Source organism: Euleptes europaea, chromosome 11, assembly GCF_029931775.1.
Source record: "Euleptes europaea isolate rEulEur1 chromosome 11, rEulEur1.hap1, whole genome shotgun sequence".
In the NCBI taxonomy this organism is placed as follows: domain Eukaryota; kingdom Metazoa; phylum Chordata; class Lepidosauria; order Squamata; family Sphaerodactylidae; genus Euleptes; species Euleptes europaea.
Window position 1 is genome coordinate 62,483,871 of NC_079322.1, and position 20,226 is coordinate 62,504,096.

At 45.6% G+C, this 20,226-nt stretch overlaps 1 protein-coding gene across 1 annotated transcript in view; it reads right to left on the reverse strand.

The window, feature by feature from the left end:
* NRP1 (neuropilin 1) overlaps positions 1 to 20,226 on the reverse strand; it is a 175,720-nt gene that overhangs the window by 13,586 nt on the left and 141,908 nt on the right. The window contains exons 13-16 of the mRNA XM_056857120.1: positions 19,451 to 19,608; positions 16,650 to 16,921; positions 15,137 to 15,230; positions 12,942 to 12,998 (exon numbers count right to left, since the gene is read on the reverse strand). Coding sequence (XP_056713098.1) covers positions 12,942 to 12,998; positions 15,137 to 15,230; positions 16,650 to 16,921; positions 19,451 to 19,608 — 581 coding nt within the window. The remainder of the gene's footprint in view (positions 1 to 12,941; positions 12,999 to 15,136; positions 15,231 to 16,649; positions 16,922 to 19,450; positions 19,609 to 20,226) is intronic.

The following is a 20,226-nucleotide window of genomic DNA, read 5'->3' on the forward strand; positions in this document are numbered from 1 at the left end:
GCCGGTTGGGTTGGAGGAGCTGGAGCGTCGGCCATCGTGTGCTTCCGTTGTGGGGGCAGCTGGGCGGCCGGTAGGGCTGGAGGAGCTTGTGCGCTGGCTATCGTGTGCTTCCGCTGGGGCAGCGTCTGGGATCGGGTTTGTACAGCCAGTACGGGCAGGGCTTCTCTTTGCGCGGGCGTAAATAAAGAGTCTGTTGGCCGATCGAGTTTCGCCGGGTATTGAGGCAACCGGGAGAGAGCATCTGCGAGAACGTTTTGTTTTCCAGGGACATGTTTCAGGACAAAACGAAACTGAGCAAAGAATTCCGCCCAACACTGTTGTTTCGCGGATAACTTATGGGTTCCTGTGAGGGCGGCTAGATTCTTGTGATCGGTCCAAACTTCGAAAGGGACTTTAGACCCTTCCAGGAATTGTCGCCATAGAGTAAGCGCATGGTGAACGGCTGAGGCTTCTTTCTCCCAAATGGGCCAGTTCAATTGGGAGTGCGCAAATTTCTTTGAGAAGTAAGCGCAGGGGTGAAGGAGACCATCTGGTCCTCTTTGGAGCAGGGCCCCTCCCATAGCTACGTCGGAGGCATCGACTTGTACAATGAACATTCGATTTGGGTCTGGGTGCCGTAGCACAGGTTCTGACGTGAAAAGGCGTTTGAGGGCTACAAAGGCGGTCTGGCATTGATCAGTCCACAGTATCTTAGCGGAGGGTAATGTAGCAGAGCTTCCTTTACCCTTGGTTTTCAGAAGGTCGGTGATGGGCAGCGCTATTTGGGCGAAGTTAGGGATAAATCCGCTGTAGAAATTAGCAAAGCCCAGAAACTGTTGTACTTGCTTGCGGTTGGAGGGAGGAGTCCAATCGAGGACGGATTGGACCTTGGTCGGGTCCATGCTAAGGCCATGGTGGGAGATTATATATCCCAAGAAAGTTATTTTGCTCTGGTGAAATTCGCATTTAGCCAACTTTGCAAAGAGTTGGTGATTGCGCAGGCGATGCAGAACTTCTCGGACCAAAGTGACGTGCTCATCCATGGTTTTTGAATAAATAAGAATGTCATCCAAATAAACTACCACCCCGCGGTAGAGTAAATCATGGAGGATTTCGTTGCTGAGTTGCATGAAGACCCCCGGGGCACCTTTTAACCCGAAGGGAATCACAAGGAATTCAAACATTCCAAAACAGCTAGAGAAGGCAGTGAGGGGTTCGTCCCCCTCGCAGATACGGACGCGGTAGTAGGCTTCTACTAGGTCCAAATTGGAGAATATACGTCCCTCTTGTAGTTGCCCCAAAATATCTGAAATTAGCGGTATAGGATAGGCGTTGGCTTGAGTAACTGCATTGAGTTTTTGGAAGTCAATGCAGAGGCGCAGGTCGCCCTCCTTTTTTCGGACGAAAAACGCGGGGGCTGAGTTGGGAGCATTCGATGGGCGAATGAACCCTCTGGCAAGGTTTTTGTCCAAAAAGTCCCGTAGTACAGTGCGCTCGGAAGCGCTCATAGGGTAAATCTTACTCTTGGTTAATGTGCAGTCCTTCACCACCTCAATTGCACAGTCAGTGGCCCGGTGGGGGGGGTAAGGCATCACATTCTTTAATGTTAAAGACATCCGCAAAGTCCTGGTATACATCAGGTAGGGACGGCGGTGATGGGACATCGGAGATTAATGCTGGAGCGGGTGGAGACAGCACCGCAACTTGCTGTCGGTGCTGGTCACATTTGGGGTTGGCAAAGGAGATAGTGTTCGCCTCCCAGTCTATACTGGGACTATGACCTTTAATCCAGTTAATTCCCAGGACCACTTCAAATCGGATAGGGGCTATGGTAAAGTCTATTTGCTCCCAGTGGGAGCCAATACCCATCGCCACCCCTATAGTGCGATGGTCAACTGGGCCCCCCTTGAAATGGCTTCCAGCCATTTGTGCAAATTGGACGGGGGCTGGTAAAGCCTCGGACTTGGCTTTGAGTGCTGCAAATGTGGCCTCATTGATGAGAGTGCGACCGCAACCGGAGTCAATGAGTGCCTTAACGGGTAGTTGGGGACCACCTTTATAGTGTTGTAAAACTGCGTCCACATAAACGGTGGTTTCTACTTCCTTCACTTTAGTGGGAGCTGTCGGTTTAGCAGGAGATTCTGCAGAGGTCTGTGGAGATGCTCCACTCACCACAGACCGGAGCCGTTTTTTGACAAATCAAGGGGGGATTCCAGGTTTAAAGCTGGAGGATTCCATGGGTTCTCTTCGTCAGAAGAAGGAAAGTTGTCCCCCAATGGGGCATTTGTAATCCGGGACCCGCCGGGGTCATTCGACGTAGGAAGGATAGATGAGTCCTCAACGTGAAGTGCAGAGGGTGTGGGTCTTCCCGGCGCTGCGCTGCGGGTGGCCGCGTGCCTCTGCGTTGAGGTCGTCCTCTAGCTCGGGCTGTCATGCTGGGACGAAAGGGTTCAGGGCGATGTGGGCAGACTGCTGCAAAGTGGCCCAGCTCCCCACAAGTGAGGCAAGCACCTCTTTGAAACCGGGTTTCGCGATCCTGGGGTGGACGCGCGGGTTTCCGTGGATTGGGAGGTGGTGCCTTGGGCTGGGGTTTTTGGACGCTTTTCTCCTTGTTTCTTTGGCGGACAAGGGAAATAAAGCGCCAGCGGCTTTCCACCTCTTCGGCTAATAGAATCCAATCCTCGAGGGTGTCGGGATCACCCCACATATACGACCAGTTTAGAATGTCAGGGTGTAAGGCTTCCCTGAAATGGTGAATTAGGGTGGCTTCGGGCCAGCCCACAATTCTGCTTGCTAGTCTTTGAAATTCATCGGCAAACTCTCGAACTGGAGTAGAGCCCTGTTTTAGTTGTAGAAGCTCCGCTTTGGCTCATTCCCCCAGAAAGGGGTCCTCAAACCTCCTCCGTAAGACAGTCATGAAATTGTTGAGGGAACGGATAGAGCGGGATCGGGTGTCGAACTGGAGGACCATCCAGTCGGCTGCTTTACCTGTCAAAAGGGAAGCCACATAGCGAACCCGGCTGTCCTCTGTAGGGAAGAACTGTCCTTGTTCTCGCATATAGCTGTCTACCTGATGCAAGAAACAGGGCAGGGTTTCGAGAGATCCATCGTAAGTAGTTTTCAACTTGAGTTGTTTCCAAGGACCGGGCATGGGTTGGCCCGGTTGCACGGGTGCCCTGGGTGCAGGTAAAACGGGACCTCTGGGAATCGGAGGTTGAACAGGTACATTAGCGGGTGGCTGGGCTGGCACTCCCTGAACCGGTACTGCGGCCCCCTGTGGAACGGGTTGTGCCGGGGTTGTCAGGGCCTTCTGTAACTGCCTGTTGTCCTGAAGCAAGCGTTCCATTAGCTCCTGGAGTTGATCTACACGGCCAGATAGTTCTCAATTCTGAGCTCGTAACAGGTAAACGTCCTCACCCGGGCCACCTGTACGATGAGGTTTGCTTGTCCTAAAACTTGTGGCCCATTGAGAACTGTCCCCATACAAGTCCTCTTCCTCAGACTCCTCGGAGTCTTGGCGTCGTTCCGCGAGGCGGCGTGCGCGTTGGGTCGTGCGCGACGGGGCAAATACCGGGGAAAACGACAGACCCAATGGAGGACCGCTCCTTCCGGAGTCTTTGGGGCGGCCGCCTGTTCGCTCCCGATCCGCAGCCAACTGCAGATCTTTATCCCTTGCGGCTTGAGCCTCGGCTTCTGCCTTAGCCGCTTCAGCAGCTTCCCTATCCGCGAGAGCTTTTGCACTTTCAAGTCTCAGAGCGGCAGCTGCGGTAATGTGTGGTAAAAGTTCCGTTTCCAGGAGCGTGAGTAGGGGGTCGGGCTCCCCACCTAGCAATGGTTGCACTCGGACCGCGACCGCGGGTGCATTGGCCCCGAACGTCGAGGTCAAACGTTGAGCCAAGGTGGCTATCGTGGTATCCTTTGTACAATCCGCAAAGAGGAGGGCCGTCTGGATAGCGACCCTCTTGGCTTCAGCTTGACAGTCAGCTGCATTGGGTACCAAAGAAAAACCTGCCGGTGCGGCTCCCGCCATGGTACCTTCCCCCAAGGTGACAGGACGCCTTAGAGCCGTGGATGAGAGAGTCTCACGGGCAATAAGCTTATCCAATAAACCGGTTAGTATTTGTAAGTCCTCAGTTGCCAGCCGGGCATCATCCAGCAACTGATCAAAATCATGGAGGTCTAAACGAGCATTAGTATCCTCCGACGTTAACATCCAGAGAAACCTCACTAGAGATTGCCACTGTGTCTGGACCAGTCCACTCAAGCGGCAAACCTCTGAATTAGTCCTAAAGAGTTCAGCTACTATGTCCCGTAGAAGGGTAGGATCCTCTGATGAGGACTCCAGGGTTCCAAGAAGCAGTAGTCACGGTTCACTCGGAGAGCGCTCTCCTAGCTCCCATCCGAGTGGCAGGCGAACCCTCCAGGGCTCCAGCCCGACTAAAGAATCGATGAAGAAGAGTGAAGATAGCTGTCATAATGTAAGCTCTTGACCCATCGAACAAGAAATCACCACAGAGACAATCAGATTCCAAGCAGATGGCTTTACTGGTCAAATAGGCAATACAGTGCATTGGAGGCAAGATGACAGCTATGGGTTGTCTTGCCCGTTATGTGGAAATATAAGGCAGAGAAACGGCGGGAGATTGCAAAGCATAAACAGAGCATTATTTCCCAGGAGTGGCGTTCCCAGGCTTTGGTATGTGTAGCCGTCCTTGAAGTCTGGACGGTTCAGCAGAGAAACGAAAGGAAACATCTAAACCGAGATAACAGCCTGACAACAAGAATGGATAGATGCCCCAATTACAAGGGAAGAAATACAAGAAGCAATAATGAAACAGAAACCGGATAAGACACCTGGACCAGATGGAATTACTGCTTTATTTTATAGAACATTCAGTGATAATTTAACAGATTTTTTTGTACTACTTTGTAATACAATTTTGGATAAGGGAGTATCTCCAGAGACTTGGTCACACGCATTTATATCATTGATACCTAAGGAAGGAAGAGATCCAGAAAAAACACCAAACTATAGACCTATTTCATTGTTAAATGTGCACTATAAGATCTATGCCTCGGTCCTATCGAATAGGATGAAACATTATATTAAGTATCTTGTACATGAGGACCAAGCAGGCTTTTGTTCCAGGAAGACAAATTAAAGATAATATAAGAATTTTACTAGATTCAATGGAATATTATGACCAGAATATCCAACACACGGCGGCCTTTGTTTTCTTGGATGCGGAGAAAGCTTTTGATATGGTCTCTTGGGACTTTATGAAAAAGATACTGGAAAAACTAAATTTTGGAGACCGTTTCTTGAGAGGTATATCGGCCATATATACATCCCAACAGGCAAAAATTTTGGTTAATGAATCAATGTCTGATAATTGTTCAATTAAGAAAGGAACTAGACAAGGTTGTCCTTTATCTCCGTTACTATTTTTGTTGGTGCTGGAATCACTATGTTGTAAGTTAAGGAATATGGAGGCCATTCGCGGATTGAAAATAAAAAAACATGAATTCAAATTGAGAGCATTCGCAGATGACCTCTTGTTAATTTTAGAAAACCCAACACAATCAATGAAGATATTGTTGCAGACCCTGGACGACTTTGGAAAAGTATCGGGATTTAAAGTTAATCAAGATAAGACAAAGACAATATTCAAGAATTTACCAGAAACACAACAGCAGGAATTTACTTCATATACAGGCTGGGAGAAAGTTAACAAAGTCAAATATTTGGGAATCTGGATCTCTGCGAAGAATAAAGAATTGATAAACAACAACTATTTTAAATTATGGAGTAAAATAAAAACTGATATGATCATTTGGTCAAATAAAAATTTATCACTATTGGGACGTATATCAACAGTCCAAATGAACATTTTACCAAGGATACTCTTCTTATTCCAAAATTTACCTATAATATCACATGTCAAATACTTTGATACCTGGAGAAAAGATATATTAAATTTCATCTGGCAAGGGAAAAAACCAAGGATTGCTTATAAATATTTGGTGGATCTTAAAACTAGAGGAGGCTTAGCGTTACCTAATTTTCAGCTCTACGCTGAAGCAGCAGCCTTAATATGGCTAAAAGACTGGATGAACTTATCTAATGTGCGTCTGTTAGATCTTGAAGGCTTCAACAACATAAGTGGATGGCATGGCTATCTATGGTACGATAAAATTAAGATACATGCATCATTTCGTAATCATATAATCAGGTCCGCTCTACTTCGTACTTGGATGAGATACAAACATATTTTTGAACCAGCAACACCGACGTGGATATCACCCCAAGAAATGTTGACATTACGCCCACTTAGACCGGATAAATTTATTATCTACCAAGATTTAATCAACTGGGAAGGGAAAAAATGCTCACTAAAAGACTTTCAGTTACTTAAAGAAGATTTACAATGGCTTCAATATTGTCAAATTAAATCAGTTTTTACACAAGACTTGAAAAATGGATTTTCTAAAGAAAAATCGCCTTTTCATAAGTTGTTATTAGACAATGATACTAAACTGATATCTAAAATGTACAATCTTCTTTTAACAATATACTGTGAGCAGGAGACAATTAAACCAACAATGATTGATTGGGCTCAAAATGTGGGACATGATATTGCTTTAAATAAATGGGAAAGACTATGGTCAAAAGACCTGAAAGGAATAAATGCCCAGTCAGTTCGAGAAAACATCTACAAAATGATGTATAGATGGCATTTAACACCCAAGAAAATTGCAAGGATTTACAAAATGACGTCCCCTAAATGTTGGAAATGTAATAAGGAAGTTGGTTCCTTTTACCATATGTGGTGGACCTGTGACAAAGCTAAAGATTTTTGGGATATGATCTACAATGAACTAAGACTGATACTACAAAAAAATATACCCAAAATACCAGAAATGATGCTATTAAGTATGATACCTGATGACTTGTCAATGCAAAGAAATTTCTTGATTTATGCTACAACAGCTGCAAGACTGCTTTATGCAGCAAAATGGAAAGGGGCAGATATTCCTGGGAAAAAAGACTGGATTATGAAAATGTTTGAACTGGTGGAAATGGCAAAACTTACAGCTACTTTAAATCAAAAAGACAATGCTCAATTTATGGGGGAATGGGAGGCTTGGATGAAATATTGTGAACATGAATTAAAACGGAAAAATGCAAGCATATTTTTCAATCTGATCTAGATGACACTTTTAATATTAAGAGTTATAACCATTTATATTAATAGAGTATGTTATATGAAAGTTAAATGAATTTTAAATGGGTTTAAGAACAATTAAGATCAGAACATATCACGTTGGGATAACAATACTTTATTAAGAGGCGGATAGAGGTGGCGGGGAAGTCTGAGAAATTTCCCTTGTTTTTTCTTTTTTTTGTGAAATGTTTATATGTTCTTGATTGTTATGGAAATTTTCTATTATAAAAACCAATAAAATTTATATATACAAACCCAGGTCTGGCAGCAGCAGCATCCTGCTTGTGTTCCAAAGCACCTAATATAATAGGCATGCTCCTCTGATCCTGGAGAGAATAGGTATGCAGCATCTCCTCCATGAACATGTCCACTCCCCTCTTAAAGGCTTCATGTGGAGGAGTGGGGAAACCAACCCAGTTCACCAGATTAGCATTCGCTGTTCATGTGGAGGAGTGGGGAATCAAACCCAGTTCTCCAGATCAGAGTCCACCGCTCCAAACCACCGCTCTTAACCACTACACCACGCTGGCTCTCATTCCCTCCCTTTTCTAACTTCCAGTGCTGAAGTCTATTGGTCTACAGTTTTAAGGCAGGGATTTGATTTTCATCTCTAAAATTATAACTACAGTTATAAAGTGCATTACTACAAGTAGGGCTGTCAATTCGGTTCGGCCCGAACTGAAAATCAGCCGAATTTCCCTTGATTCGGCGGTTTTTAGTTCGGGAGGAAACGAACTCAAAACTGGCGGGCTACCGGGGGGGGGCCGAATTCAGCGAGTTCGGGAGTTTGCGAATAAATTCGGCCAATTCGGGGCCGTCACTAAGCAGCATAACCTTCAGTAAGCAGCATTCTCCTCCCCCGGCCAATCGGTGGCCAAGCTGGGTCTTCTTCTGGCCAATCAGTCAGGATTGCATACTGGAGGAATCAGCTGATGTGCGGCCGGCCGGGGAAAGAGAGAGAGAGAGGGAAATTCTCATGTGTGTGTGAGGGGGTGCTTGTGCACATTCACTCCTTTCAGTGGCTGCAGGGGGCGCATTTTTTGGGGTACAGACCCCAAACATTCAGGGGACATTCAGACAAGGTTTCTTAAGAGACCACCCAAGTTTTGTAAACATTGGGTCAGGGGGTCCCGAGATATGGGCTCCCCCCTTTTTTCTTTCCATGGCTGCAGAAAGCGCATTTTTGGGTGTGCCGACCCCAAACTTTCAGCGGAGCATCAGACAAGGCTTCTTAAGATACCCCCCAAGTTTTGTAAACATTGGGTCAGGGGGTCCCGAGATATGGGCTCCACCCCTTTTCCCTCTCCCCCCTTTTCCATTTTCATGGCTGCAGGGGGCGCTTTTTTGGGGGTGCAGCCCCCAAACTTTTATCATAGCTTCAGAGAATCCCTCTTAAGAGACCACCCAAGTTTTGTAAAGATGGGTTCAGTGGGGGCTGAAATATCGGCTCCCCCCCTTTTCTCTTTCCGTGGCTGCAGGGGGCCCATTTTTGGGTGTGCCGACCCCAAACTTTCAGCGGAGCTTCAGTCAAGGCCTTTTAAGAGACCACCCAAGTTTTGTAAACATTGGGTCAGGGCCCCCCGAGATATGGGCTTTCCCCTTTTCCCTATTGGGATGAATGGATCACCCTCGAGAGATGCATACATATGGATCTTATATTGGATACAAATGGAATCATATTGGATTACCCAGCCTCCCAGCCCCTCCTGCTGGAACAGAAGACAGCCACAGTAAGACCCCTTTGGGGGCTTTAATCTAGAATTTTTCTTTTCTGTGTGTGTGTGTGTGTGGGAAAGCAGAGTCTGTGTGTGTGTGTGGGGAGGGAGCAGTTTCTGTGGGTGGGTGGAAGCCAAAGGGGGCTTTTGCCGGTTCTGCCTGGGGCGTGTGTTCCCCCTCCAGTCTCTCTCTCCCTGGTTTGAGGGGGGGCTTCATTTTTATTCTTCAGGTTTTTCCTCATTCATAAGATCAGTTAGGTTATTTTGATGCTTGCTCAAAACTGGTTTTCAAATGGTGACTTAAAGAATTCATCTGCCTGGTCCCAAGTCCAGTGCAAAAGGAGAAATTCCACCCCCTCCTGCTCATTATGCATAGCTAGCTGCCTCTGTCCCTTTCCATGGTATGCAAACTCCCAGGTGTCAGGTATTGCTTTGCACTGTTGCAAAGGTGTTGCATTGCGTGCTTGTGTTGCTTTGCAGTTGTATTGTTTTGCAAAATTCTTCACACCTGCCCCGCCCTTTGCATGTTTGCAAAGGTGTTGCTTTTCAGTTGTGTTGCTTTGCAAAGTTCTTAGCACCTGCCCCACCCTTGCTCTCATCAGCTGTTTGTCGGGGCTGGGAGCTTTGTGCGTGGGCAGCAAGCTCTGCTGAGAGATACACATTAAGGGTGGGGGGACCCCTTTCAGGGCCCATATCTCAGCCCCCCCTGACCCAATCTTTACAAAACTTGGGGAGTCTTTCAATATACGTCCTTTGAAGCTCTGCTGAAAGTTTGGGACCTCTAAGCCCAAAAATGCCCCCCCCCAGAGCCGCAGAAAGGCGCGATTGTGTTTTTAATGGCTTTATTCGGCTGAATTTTTTTTCCGAACTTTGAATTCCCGCCGAATTGAACGGATCCGAAGTGGGGGAGTTCGGACTTCGGCACATACCGAACCCACAAGGGCCAAATTCGGCCGAATCCGAACTGTACCAATTTTTTTTTTTGACAGCCCTAACTACAAGATCAAAAGCTAATGGAGAATATAGAGACCAAATGTTTCTTACTCAACATTAGCATAAGCAGCTGGTGTGTTGGATGAAAAACAATGTATGCAACAGATTAATCTTAGGCTGTGCAATTACCTTCAATTTCACAGCCCAGAAGTTCCATCCTCAGCCCCAGTCCGCCATGGGTGGCTCTTTCAGGGTAGACACGAATGAACCTGGTGGTTCTAGGCTCAAAAACACGAAGCTCGGGTGTGTCGTAGTTGGTGTTGCATGGGCCCGGCAGCGGTGGTGGCGGCGATGGCGGCGGCGGTAAGTTGCCCCCTCCCTCCTCCCCTACCGTATTGACCCGCGTATAAGCCGAGGCCGGCTTTTTCAGCCCTTTTTTTGGGCTGAAAAACTCGGCTTATACGCGAGTATATACAGTATATATATTTTATAATAGAGAACTTTTAATTGAAAATATTAATTTATTATGGGTTTATAACTTTGTTTCGCGGACCTTAATTTAGTCTCGCGGACCCCTGGGGGTCCATGGACCCCTGGTTGGGAACCAGTGCTTTAAGCGGTGGGAAAGTTCACCCCACGCCTCCATAGAGATACAATGTATCTGGATCTTTTTCTTTTTTCGAAATTTCTTTTTCTTTTTCTTTTGAACATACTAAACAAAATACACCGCACACAACACATGTACTTAATACAGAACTGACAAGTCCTTAATCAACCCTTAACCAGAATGGGTTTATAACCATTCTACCTTGTATTATTCTTAAAAACTATTTATGCATATAAAATATATCAAACATATGCAATATAAAATATGGGCAAACCGGAAAGAGCGGGAGGAGAAAACCTAAATGCATACTCAAGCTTGCAAAATGCAAAAAACACATTAGCTATTGTTATTTAATATCGGAGTATATTTTCATAGCTTCCACCCCATTTGAACTAGCAGGCTGAAATTCCTGTTTGTAATACTATGCCACTGGTGGGAATGATACAGACCACAGTCGTAGAAAAATGCTAGTTGTATGTATTTTTAAAACCTGTTTCTCAAAGAAAATATTCTTCAGTAGGGCGAGTCAGTGATCATGGGTAGGGCGGGACAGCCAATAGCTCTACCCTGGCTATGGCCTTAGGTAACCTGCTTTCTCTACCATGCCAAGTACATCCTGTACAAGAAGAGCACCTGTTTGGCATTAATGAGTGGGGGGTAGCCATCAGAGGCTGCTTCTTTGTCTAGGGAAGTTAGGAAAGTTCTGTGCCTATGTGGGCATTTCATTCATTCATCATTCATTCATTCATTCATATCCCACCTTTATCCCCAATGTGAACCAAAGCTGCTTACATCCTTCTCCTCTCTGCCATTTTATCCTCACAACAATTCTAGGGGGTTTGGCTGAGAGTGTACGACTGGTGCAAGCCAGAGGGCCAGCGTGGTGTAGTGGTTAAGAGCAGTGGTTTGGAGTGGTGGATTCTGATCTGGAGAACCGGGTTTGATTCTCCACTCCTCCATATAAGCAGCGGAGCCTAATCTGGTGAACAGGATTTGTTCCCCCACTCCTACACATGAAGCCTGCTGGGTGACCTTGGGCTAGCCACAGCTCTCTCAGATCTCTCTCAGCCCCACCTACCTCACAGGGTATCTGTTGTGGGGAGTGGAAGGGAAGGTTATTGTAAGCTGGTTTTATTCTCCCTTAAGTGGTATAGAAAGTTGACAGATAAAAAACTAACTCTTCTTCAAACTTCCACAGCAGATGGGGATTTGAGCCTGGATTTCCCAGATCCTAGTCAGCCACTCTAACCACCGATACCACAGTAGATCTTTCTTTTAAACAAAAAACTTTATTTTCAGTGCAACCCTAAGCAAAGCTACTCCCTTCTAAGCCTGTTGACGCCTATTTTTCACTTTATGAATTGCAGCACAAACCAAAACGTTGCATCGTGGCATCTAAAATGGCATTTGAGAGCCAAGCCAGTTCTGACTCGGTCAGCAGTGCTTGTCGTTTATCTGTCAAAGCACACATTCTTTTTTCCCCTTTAAAGCAATAATTCAAATACTACCCAACACCCAATTACAGTAAACAATTTCCTATTTTTCCAGGGGTTCCAGATCACAGCTGTGTAGGTCCTATCTAGACAGTTACCTGAACATGTAAAGGTCAGGAGTTGTGATTACACACACAATCCTTATCTCACACCCATCTCTGCATGCCCGAAGTAATGTGTGAACATGGCTAGAAGCGTTTCAGGTTAGCAAAAAGTGATGTGTCAGATGACTCTGTATCAGAGGTGTGCTTGGAAAACCAGACTACTAGATTGTTTGGAATCTGCTAAATGTGTCCTGGAGAGCCAGCGTGGTGTAGCGGTTATGATGTTAGACTAGGAACTGGGAAACCCAGGTTCAAATCCCCACTCACACCATGGAAGCTTGCTGGGTGACCCTGGGCCACTCTCAGCCCTGACTCTGGCTAGTATTTGGATGGGAGACCTCCGAGGAATATCAGGGCCGTGACACAGAGGCAGGCAACGGCAAACCACCTCCAAGCCTCTCTTGCCTTGAAAACGCTACAGGGTCACCAAAAGTCAGCTGTGACTTGACAGAAAAAAAGGGCATCCTGAATGTGCTAAATTTCTTTCTCTGTTTTGCTGTAGAGTAACACTTTTATTTACGAGCATCAGAATCAGCCCTTAGGTCAGATACAGGGAAAACAAGTGCCTGTTTTGCCTTTCCATATAATGAGTACTTCTCACGCTGCAGGGGATTCCCTAGAGAGTATCTGGAACGACGGTGCTGCACAATCTGTACATATTACAGCTATGCCTCTTGTCTTCTGTTGTCTGTCTGCAGCCTTAAAATCTTGTTAGAGGACTTGATACACTTTAAAGATGCATAAAATTTAAACTGCACCTGGATGAGAGTAAATAAACTCTCCCTACATTTATAGGATGGGTTTAATGGGGATTGAAATCAGTTTACATCACGCCAAGACTCACATGAAAATCAAGTTGGTTTTTAACTAAAGGAACACTTTACCTGTTTGATTAATATCTGGCTCTTCTTCAACTATTTCATTCCCGGCATCATTTGACTCTAACAAAGCAGAGAGAATTGACATTGATTATTAGGGTTACAAACACTGATTGGCCATCCTGCTGGTGATAATGGTATTGAGAATTTTTCTCCTGTCTTGGAGCATGATTTTGTCAGCTTGATAGAGCTGTTCATTAACCTGGCCTCCCAAAATTAGCAAAGAAGAAAGAAAGCTTTAAAATCCCCCTCCGCCCCTAATTTGGCACAGTTTTTAGAGTTCTCAGCAGGAGGTTTCCATTTCTTGAAAATGAAAATCAGTAGGTGAAATTAACACGTTTCATTCATTGTATTCATAATCGTACAGCCCGACGCTACGGAACCCTTCCTCATACACAAGCAGCACTTAACTGCAAGAAATAGTTCTCTGGCTGAAGTGTGCAATGGTGGATTTGAGCAGCAAAAACCTTTGATTTGAGATACAAAACTCACAGCCTTTGACCAAGATCTTGCCTAGGGTTGCCAGGTCCCTCTTTGCCACTGGCGGGAGGTTTTTGGGGTGGAGCTCGAGGAGGGCGGGGTTTGAGGAGGGGAGGGACTTCAATGCCATAGAGTCCAATTGCCAAAGTGGCCATTTTCTCCAGGTGTCAGGCATATCAGTGTTGTTCGCTCTTCCATCCTGACTCAAGGAATGTTATCCCTACTGAACCGCAGCCAAGGTTGCGAGAGATGTTATGCCTGCCACTGTCTGTTTGAAGTTGTTTTCCGTTTGAAGCTGCTCTTTCTCAGGGCTCTCTCTCTAAACTGTTATGCCTGACACTTTCTGTTTGAAGGTCTGGGAACTGCTTTGTTGTCAATATGTAATCTCTCACCCCTCCTGGGCATCTATAATACCAAAGTCCAGCAAAGGCAGCCCCATAGCTGTCACCTTTCTCTTCATGCTCTGTAATACCTATTTGACCAGTAAAGCCATCTTCTTTGGACCTGACTGTCTCCGTTGTGGTTTCTGGTTCGAGGGACCAAGAGCTGACACCAGAGGAACTGATCTCTGTCACCTGGAGATCACCTGTAATAGCAGGATATCTCCAGTTAGTACCTGAAGGTTGGCAACCCTAATCTTGCCTATGAGTAGCCCCTATGAAGTTAATTGAGGAGAAAGCTTCTAAGGCAGGGGTGTCACGCATAAGGTCCAAGGGCAGGATCTGCCCCTTGAGAGCTCTTAAGTGGCCTGCAAATAAGCTGAGGCAGCCATCCCACCCATACTCAATCTGGGCTGGCAAAGCATGGCCCGGCCCAACCAGTTGACAGTTATGTCATATCTGGCCCTTGTAACAATTGAGTTCTACACCCCTGCTCTAAGGAGTAGAAGATCTGACAGTTCCAATTCACTAGGGACCGTTTTAAAATAATTATTATCTTCACATAAATAGATATTGTGCCCCATTCTTAAAATTGGCAACAGTTAAAAGGGGAACTGTATTGATGACAGCAGACTCTGTGTTTTCTTCAGTGACCAGTCTATATACCAGTGGACTATTATGGGTCTTGGATATGTCGCTTTCAGTCTGAACTGCCTCATCAGACTCTGGAGACATAAGCATTATATCTTGGATTAATTTGTTGTGCATCTGTTCTGACCGTTTGAGTCTCCTATGTCCGGGCAATGTGCCGTCATCTAATTCAGAAGCTGGTTTCCGAAAAAAAAAATATTGCTAGAGTTAAATTTGAGCAGAAGTCTTGGCGGACAGCGGCCACTCACAGGAATGTCCCTTGCCTCAAAGAAAACCGCAGGACTCAATAACACAGAAAAGCTATGTATTCTATTGTACTGGCCCGATGAGAAGTTATCAAAGTAAATGTACCAGCGGATATATCATAACTGGTGCCATGTAACAGCATAAGGTGAAACGATGAAAGCAATTTGAGAAATCTTAAGCCTGGCTTATTAATGACCAAATCCTTCGAAATTCTATCCGAGAGGCGGGCTCGCTCAGCGATCTGTGCATTAATACCCTCTTGGGCATAAGCATTATAAAACGCTTTGCAAACAAGAAAAAAATGTGACAGGAATAATTATAAATAATTATTGATAAAGATAAATAAAACGAAAGGACACAATATTTATTCACAGGTGTGCTATAACAAGAAATTAATGACATTCTGTATGAGACTTCTGTTAACTCTTGGCGAGTCGTACTTACTTCTGCATTCCTCCTGTGCGATGTGATTGTCAATGTTAATGTCATCCACTGCGATTCCTCCGTTTCCTTTTCCTATTTCTCCTTCCACCATCACCTGGTATAATGAATGAATGAATGGTTTTATTGGCATTTAGCCATAGGCCATTACAAACACGTCAAGGATACCACAGATACATAATAAAGGAAATATGAGGTTAATAAAATTCTGGATTGATAATAAATATAATAAAACTATGCTAAAACATACATAATAAAAGTATGCTAAAATCGATGCATTCGGAGAAATAATAACTAAAAATTGTGGTGGTGTAACCTAGTAACTATTAAAAACCTAGTAACTATTAAAAACAACCCAAAGGTTCAGCTTTCTTAGCAACCATATTGGACCTTATTTTCTTTGCCGCCAGAGCATACAGGGAAGTCCTATAAGAAACAAACCCATCGGTGTCTTTTAATAAAAACACTAATTTTCCAGCACTAGAACCACCTGGTATAATGACATCGCACTAGTTAGAGGTAATGCTCTGAAGTAAATCTTTGGGGGCCTTACTCAAGCAAGTCACTTATAATTTGTTTCTCATTTCCTAAAGTTGAAGTTTCCAGAGCTATAAATGAGCAATAATAGTTGGTAGTGAAGGTGCATCTCAGATATAGGGTGGCCAACCTCCAGGTGGTGTCTGGAGATCTCCCACTATTACAACTAATCTCCAGCCGATAGAGATCAGTTCCCCTGGAGAAAACAGCCGCTTTGGCAATTGGTGTTGAAGTCCCTCCTGTTCCCAAACCCCACCCTCCTCAGGCTCCACCCCCAAAATCTCCAGGTATTTCCCTAACTTGGAGCTGGCAACCCTACTCAGATATGAGATGTAATTTGTAAAACAGACTGGGATTATTATCTGGGAAATACCTGGAGATTTGGGTGGTGGAGCCTGAGGAGGGCATGGTTTAAAGAGAGGAGGGACTTCAATGGGGTTTAATGCCATGCAGCTCACCTTCCAAAACAGCCATTTTCTCCAGGGGAACCTGGAGGATTGTAATAGCAGGAGATCTCCAGCTATCACCTGGAGTTTGGCAACCCTACCACTGGCCCTCCTAGTGACACAGCCCACCCAGGCCCCAATGGCTGGTATAGAACAGCTTCCTGGCCTGCCAGCATTCCTGCAAGGCTTAAGCCAGTGCCACGGGAATTGTGGGCAGCTCTGGAAGGTTCTGTGAGGCTCTGCAGGCCTTCAGGAGCCTTTGGAAACCAAGGCCTCTTGCTTAGTTTCCCTCATCAGCACCCCGCGACGTGCACAGAAATGTAGACAGCTGCTAAATCCTGGCTGCTGTATCTAGAGTTGAATTATTCATTCATCTAACCACCATATGTAATCCAGTTGGCAGTGGCTTTCCATGGTCTTTTCCGGCTCTGTGGTGGCTTTAAGTGGCGATATGGGGGATGGATGTAAGACACGTGTTCTACTACTAAGCTACGGCTACTTCAGACACCTTTCCTTCTTCCGTTTTTGCCTACCTGATAATGTTTCACAGATTTGTGGAGGAGGATGCGTCCTTCTTTCCAGGAGTTCCCCTGATTTCCATTCAGTGTCAAGAGGACTTGGTCGTACTCATCAGGGGAGGGATACCTCAGCTTGATTCGCAGAGTGCCAACATGGGGGCCGGACATATGGTACCAGAAAGTCATGCAGTGCGCGGAGTTCTGTGGGTTGACGATAGGGCTGATGAGCCGCGCAAGCTTGCCTTTTTGGTTTTCATCAGCTTGTGAGTAAATGAAATTGCCATCTCCTGCTGTGACAAAAACACTGCATTAGAGATAACGGCCCACTTTCAGCGATCTTAAGCCTGATAAGCATCAAGTGTTTCAAAACTGATCTGGCCCTTTTCTTAGCATTTGCAATAACAGTATAGGCTTGGAAAAGGCCTAATCGTGCTCCATGCACTGGCCTCCTCCTCTCCTCGCCAACGAGCCCAGATTCTCCAAACATGAGCTTTTCTAACACAATAAAAGGAATACGATGTCCAGATTCTCTAACAAAGAACAAGGAACATGATATAGTGTATGATCTTTCCGGTGACAGTGGAAGAAGCAGGGACAAGATTCTGGGGGGAAAGACAGAAGAAGAAGAAGAGTAGGAGTAGGAGGAGTAGGAAGAGGAGGAGTTGTTTTTATATGACAACTTTCTCTACCACTTAAGGAAGAATCGCCTTTCCTTCCCCTCCCCACAATAGACACCCTGTGAAATAGGTGGGGCTGAGAGAGTGTGACTAGCCCAAGATCACCCGGCTGGCTTCATGTGTAGGCGTGAGGAAACAAATCCAGTTCACCAGATTAGCCTCCATCGCTCATGTGGGGAATCAAACCCGGTTCTCCAGATCAGAGTCCACCGCTCCAAACCACTGCTCTAAAACCCCTACACCACGCTGGTGTATAGATGGGCTGGATGCCTTTAAATGCCTTGATGCAGCACTATATGTGGCAGCCACAGCATCTCCTAGCTGGTCTTCCCCTTACAGTTGCCCTGTTGCCACTATCAGGGGCTGAACAGGAGGGGAAGAGGAATCTCCCATGAAAACACATGAAGCTGCCTTATACCGAATCAGATCAGTCTTGCCTACCCTCACTGGATCTCCAGGGCCTCAGACAAAGGCCTTTTACATTGTCTGTTGAACACATGAACACATGAAACTGCCTTATACTGAACCAGACCCTTGGTCCATCAAAGTCAGTATTGTCTACTCAGACTGGCAAAGGGTCTCCAGGGTCTCAGGCACAGGTCTTTCACATCACCTACTTGCCTAGTTCCTTCAATTGGAGATTGCTTTGTAACTGGAGGTGTGGGGGATTGAACCCTGGACCTTCTGCATGCAAAGCAGAGGCTCTTCCACTGAGCCACAGCTCCTCCCTTTCATTTCCCGCTGCTTTAGGGGCTTTAGTGGTATATTTTTGAGCTGCCCTACATGCCAACTTCTGATGCTGTCCAAATGAATGGAAGTCAGTTGGATTAAAACCAAGCGTGAATTGCGAACTTCCCACTAGAGTTCGAGAACTCTTCTATCCTGAGAACTCTTCTATCCAGAGTTCGAGAACTCTTCTATACTTGTGTCACTCAGCATATCTGCTTACAGATCTGGAATAAATCCCTGCAGTGCTTCTGTGACTTGCGCCTTTAACTTACTGGTGCAATGCTTCAGAGAGCTGTTAAGAGTGTGGCGGAAGAAAAGAACAACCCAAACTCAAGATGCACCTGCCAAAGCTCTTCCAGAGTACGTCTTTGGAATGCAAAAGGCACCCGGAACTCTGAAGCAAGTGCAGTGATAACAAAACCTCATTTAAGGAATATCATTCTTCCCCCGCCCCCTGTACTATGAGAGGACGTCGTGCCTGTCTCCAGACATGGGTGGCAAAGTTCAAATATTTTTCATTTCAAGAATATTATTGCAGCTCCAGGTCAGGAACTCTGCCTTCTTTGTCTTCATTAGCGCTCAACTTGTGCATGCCTTTTAGATTTTGTCAGTCCTTGGCTAACGTGGCTTTTAACCTCCATTCAATGTCAGATCGTACTGAGCCATTTCATTTTACTTTGCATCAATTTTGCCCCCCATTATTGCAGCCTTCATTTCGGCTAACTGCCGTTTGCTTAATTTGATGCCATTTATTTGTACAGTGCCATTTATAGTCAAAGTATTTAAAGTTCTTTCTCTGCCCCCCCCCCAAAAAAAACCCTAAATGTACTTGTCTTAAGATTCAATTGAAAGTGTCTCTAAATTTAAGGAGCCCAATTTTGTCTAATTTCCTTGTCATTCTCATTAAGTAAAGGGGGGGTTTGCAGAAAGTGAAAATTGAAAAGGAGGGGAGGGGGGGTCACTGCCAGCACATTTGACTTATTTGCATAAATGAAAAACAGAACAATAATCCAGGGAAGCACAGGTCACAACATGCCCTTTGTTGGTGGCGGTTTGATCAGTGAGCACTGAGGCAGGCTGAATTTTTCAAGCTGCAGTTCTTCATCATTTTTTGAGATCTTACTAAAGAAGGACGCCTACCTAAGAAAATCCTCAAAATATTTTAAAAGGAGCATGAGCTGAGTGTTCCTGGAAGAAGCTCCAGAAGCTACCTACACAAGCCATCGCTCTGTCACAGTAATCTGAATCAAAGTTAAAAGGACACAGTCATTTCGGCCAACACTTATTTTAGAAGAACACAATACTCCAATTCATTTCGTGTAAAATGCCCTTAGCTGGCAGAGCTTTCAATAAGCACAATGCTCCCTTTATTCCCACCTACGGCTGATTATGTTGTGAACCCTACATTACCTGTGTGGTCTTGAATGGGCCCTGTTTTGCTGGTGAGAACCACCCACTTCAGGTCCAACCGGCTGTCATGCTCCCAGCGGCAGAATGTCTTCTGAGAACTGTAGCCAAATTCACAGTTGAAGCCGTATGCTGGGAGTTCTTCAGTGATCGTGGGGGGGAAAAGTGAAGCAAAATGTCATTGACATACAGCTCTGTTCCTTTTATATATCCATCCAAGTAGCTACTAGGTCAAACACAGTGGCAATCCCCCATACCAGTCTGCATTGTTTTTAACACAGAAACCAATGCCAAGAGCAGGTTGTACCAGCTTCAGGTGTCTCTTGTCATCTTTCATGGTTTTCCCATTATAAAACTGGATCTGAAATCTCATGCAAGTAATATTTTCTTTTTAGTTTTGGTAGGACTAATGCAATTAATGAGAGCCAGCGTGGTGTAGTGGTTAAGAGCGGCGGGACTCTAATCTGGAGAACTGGGCTCGATTCCCCACTCCTCCACATGAAGCAGGCTGGGTGACCTTGGCCCAGTCACAGTTCTCTCAGAACTCTCCCAGCCCACATGGAGGCAGGCAATGGCAAACCACCTCTGAGCATCTCTTGCTTTGAAAACCCTACGTGGTTGTCAAAAGTCAGCTGCGCCTTGATGGCACTTGACACAAACAATGCAGTTAATGGTCCTGCCAGTGCCAGTATTCACTTGATTCACTAAGGGGCATAGTAAACCATGCAGATTTAATGGGGTTTTAAGTGACAGTGCCCTTGGGAAAAGCATTAAGAAAT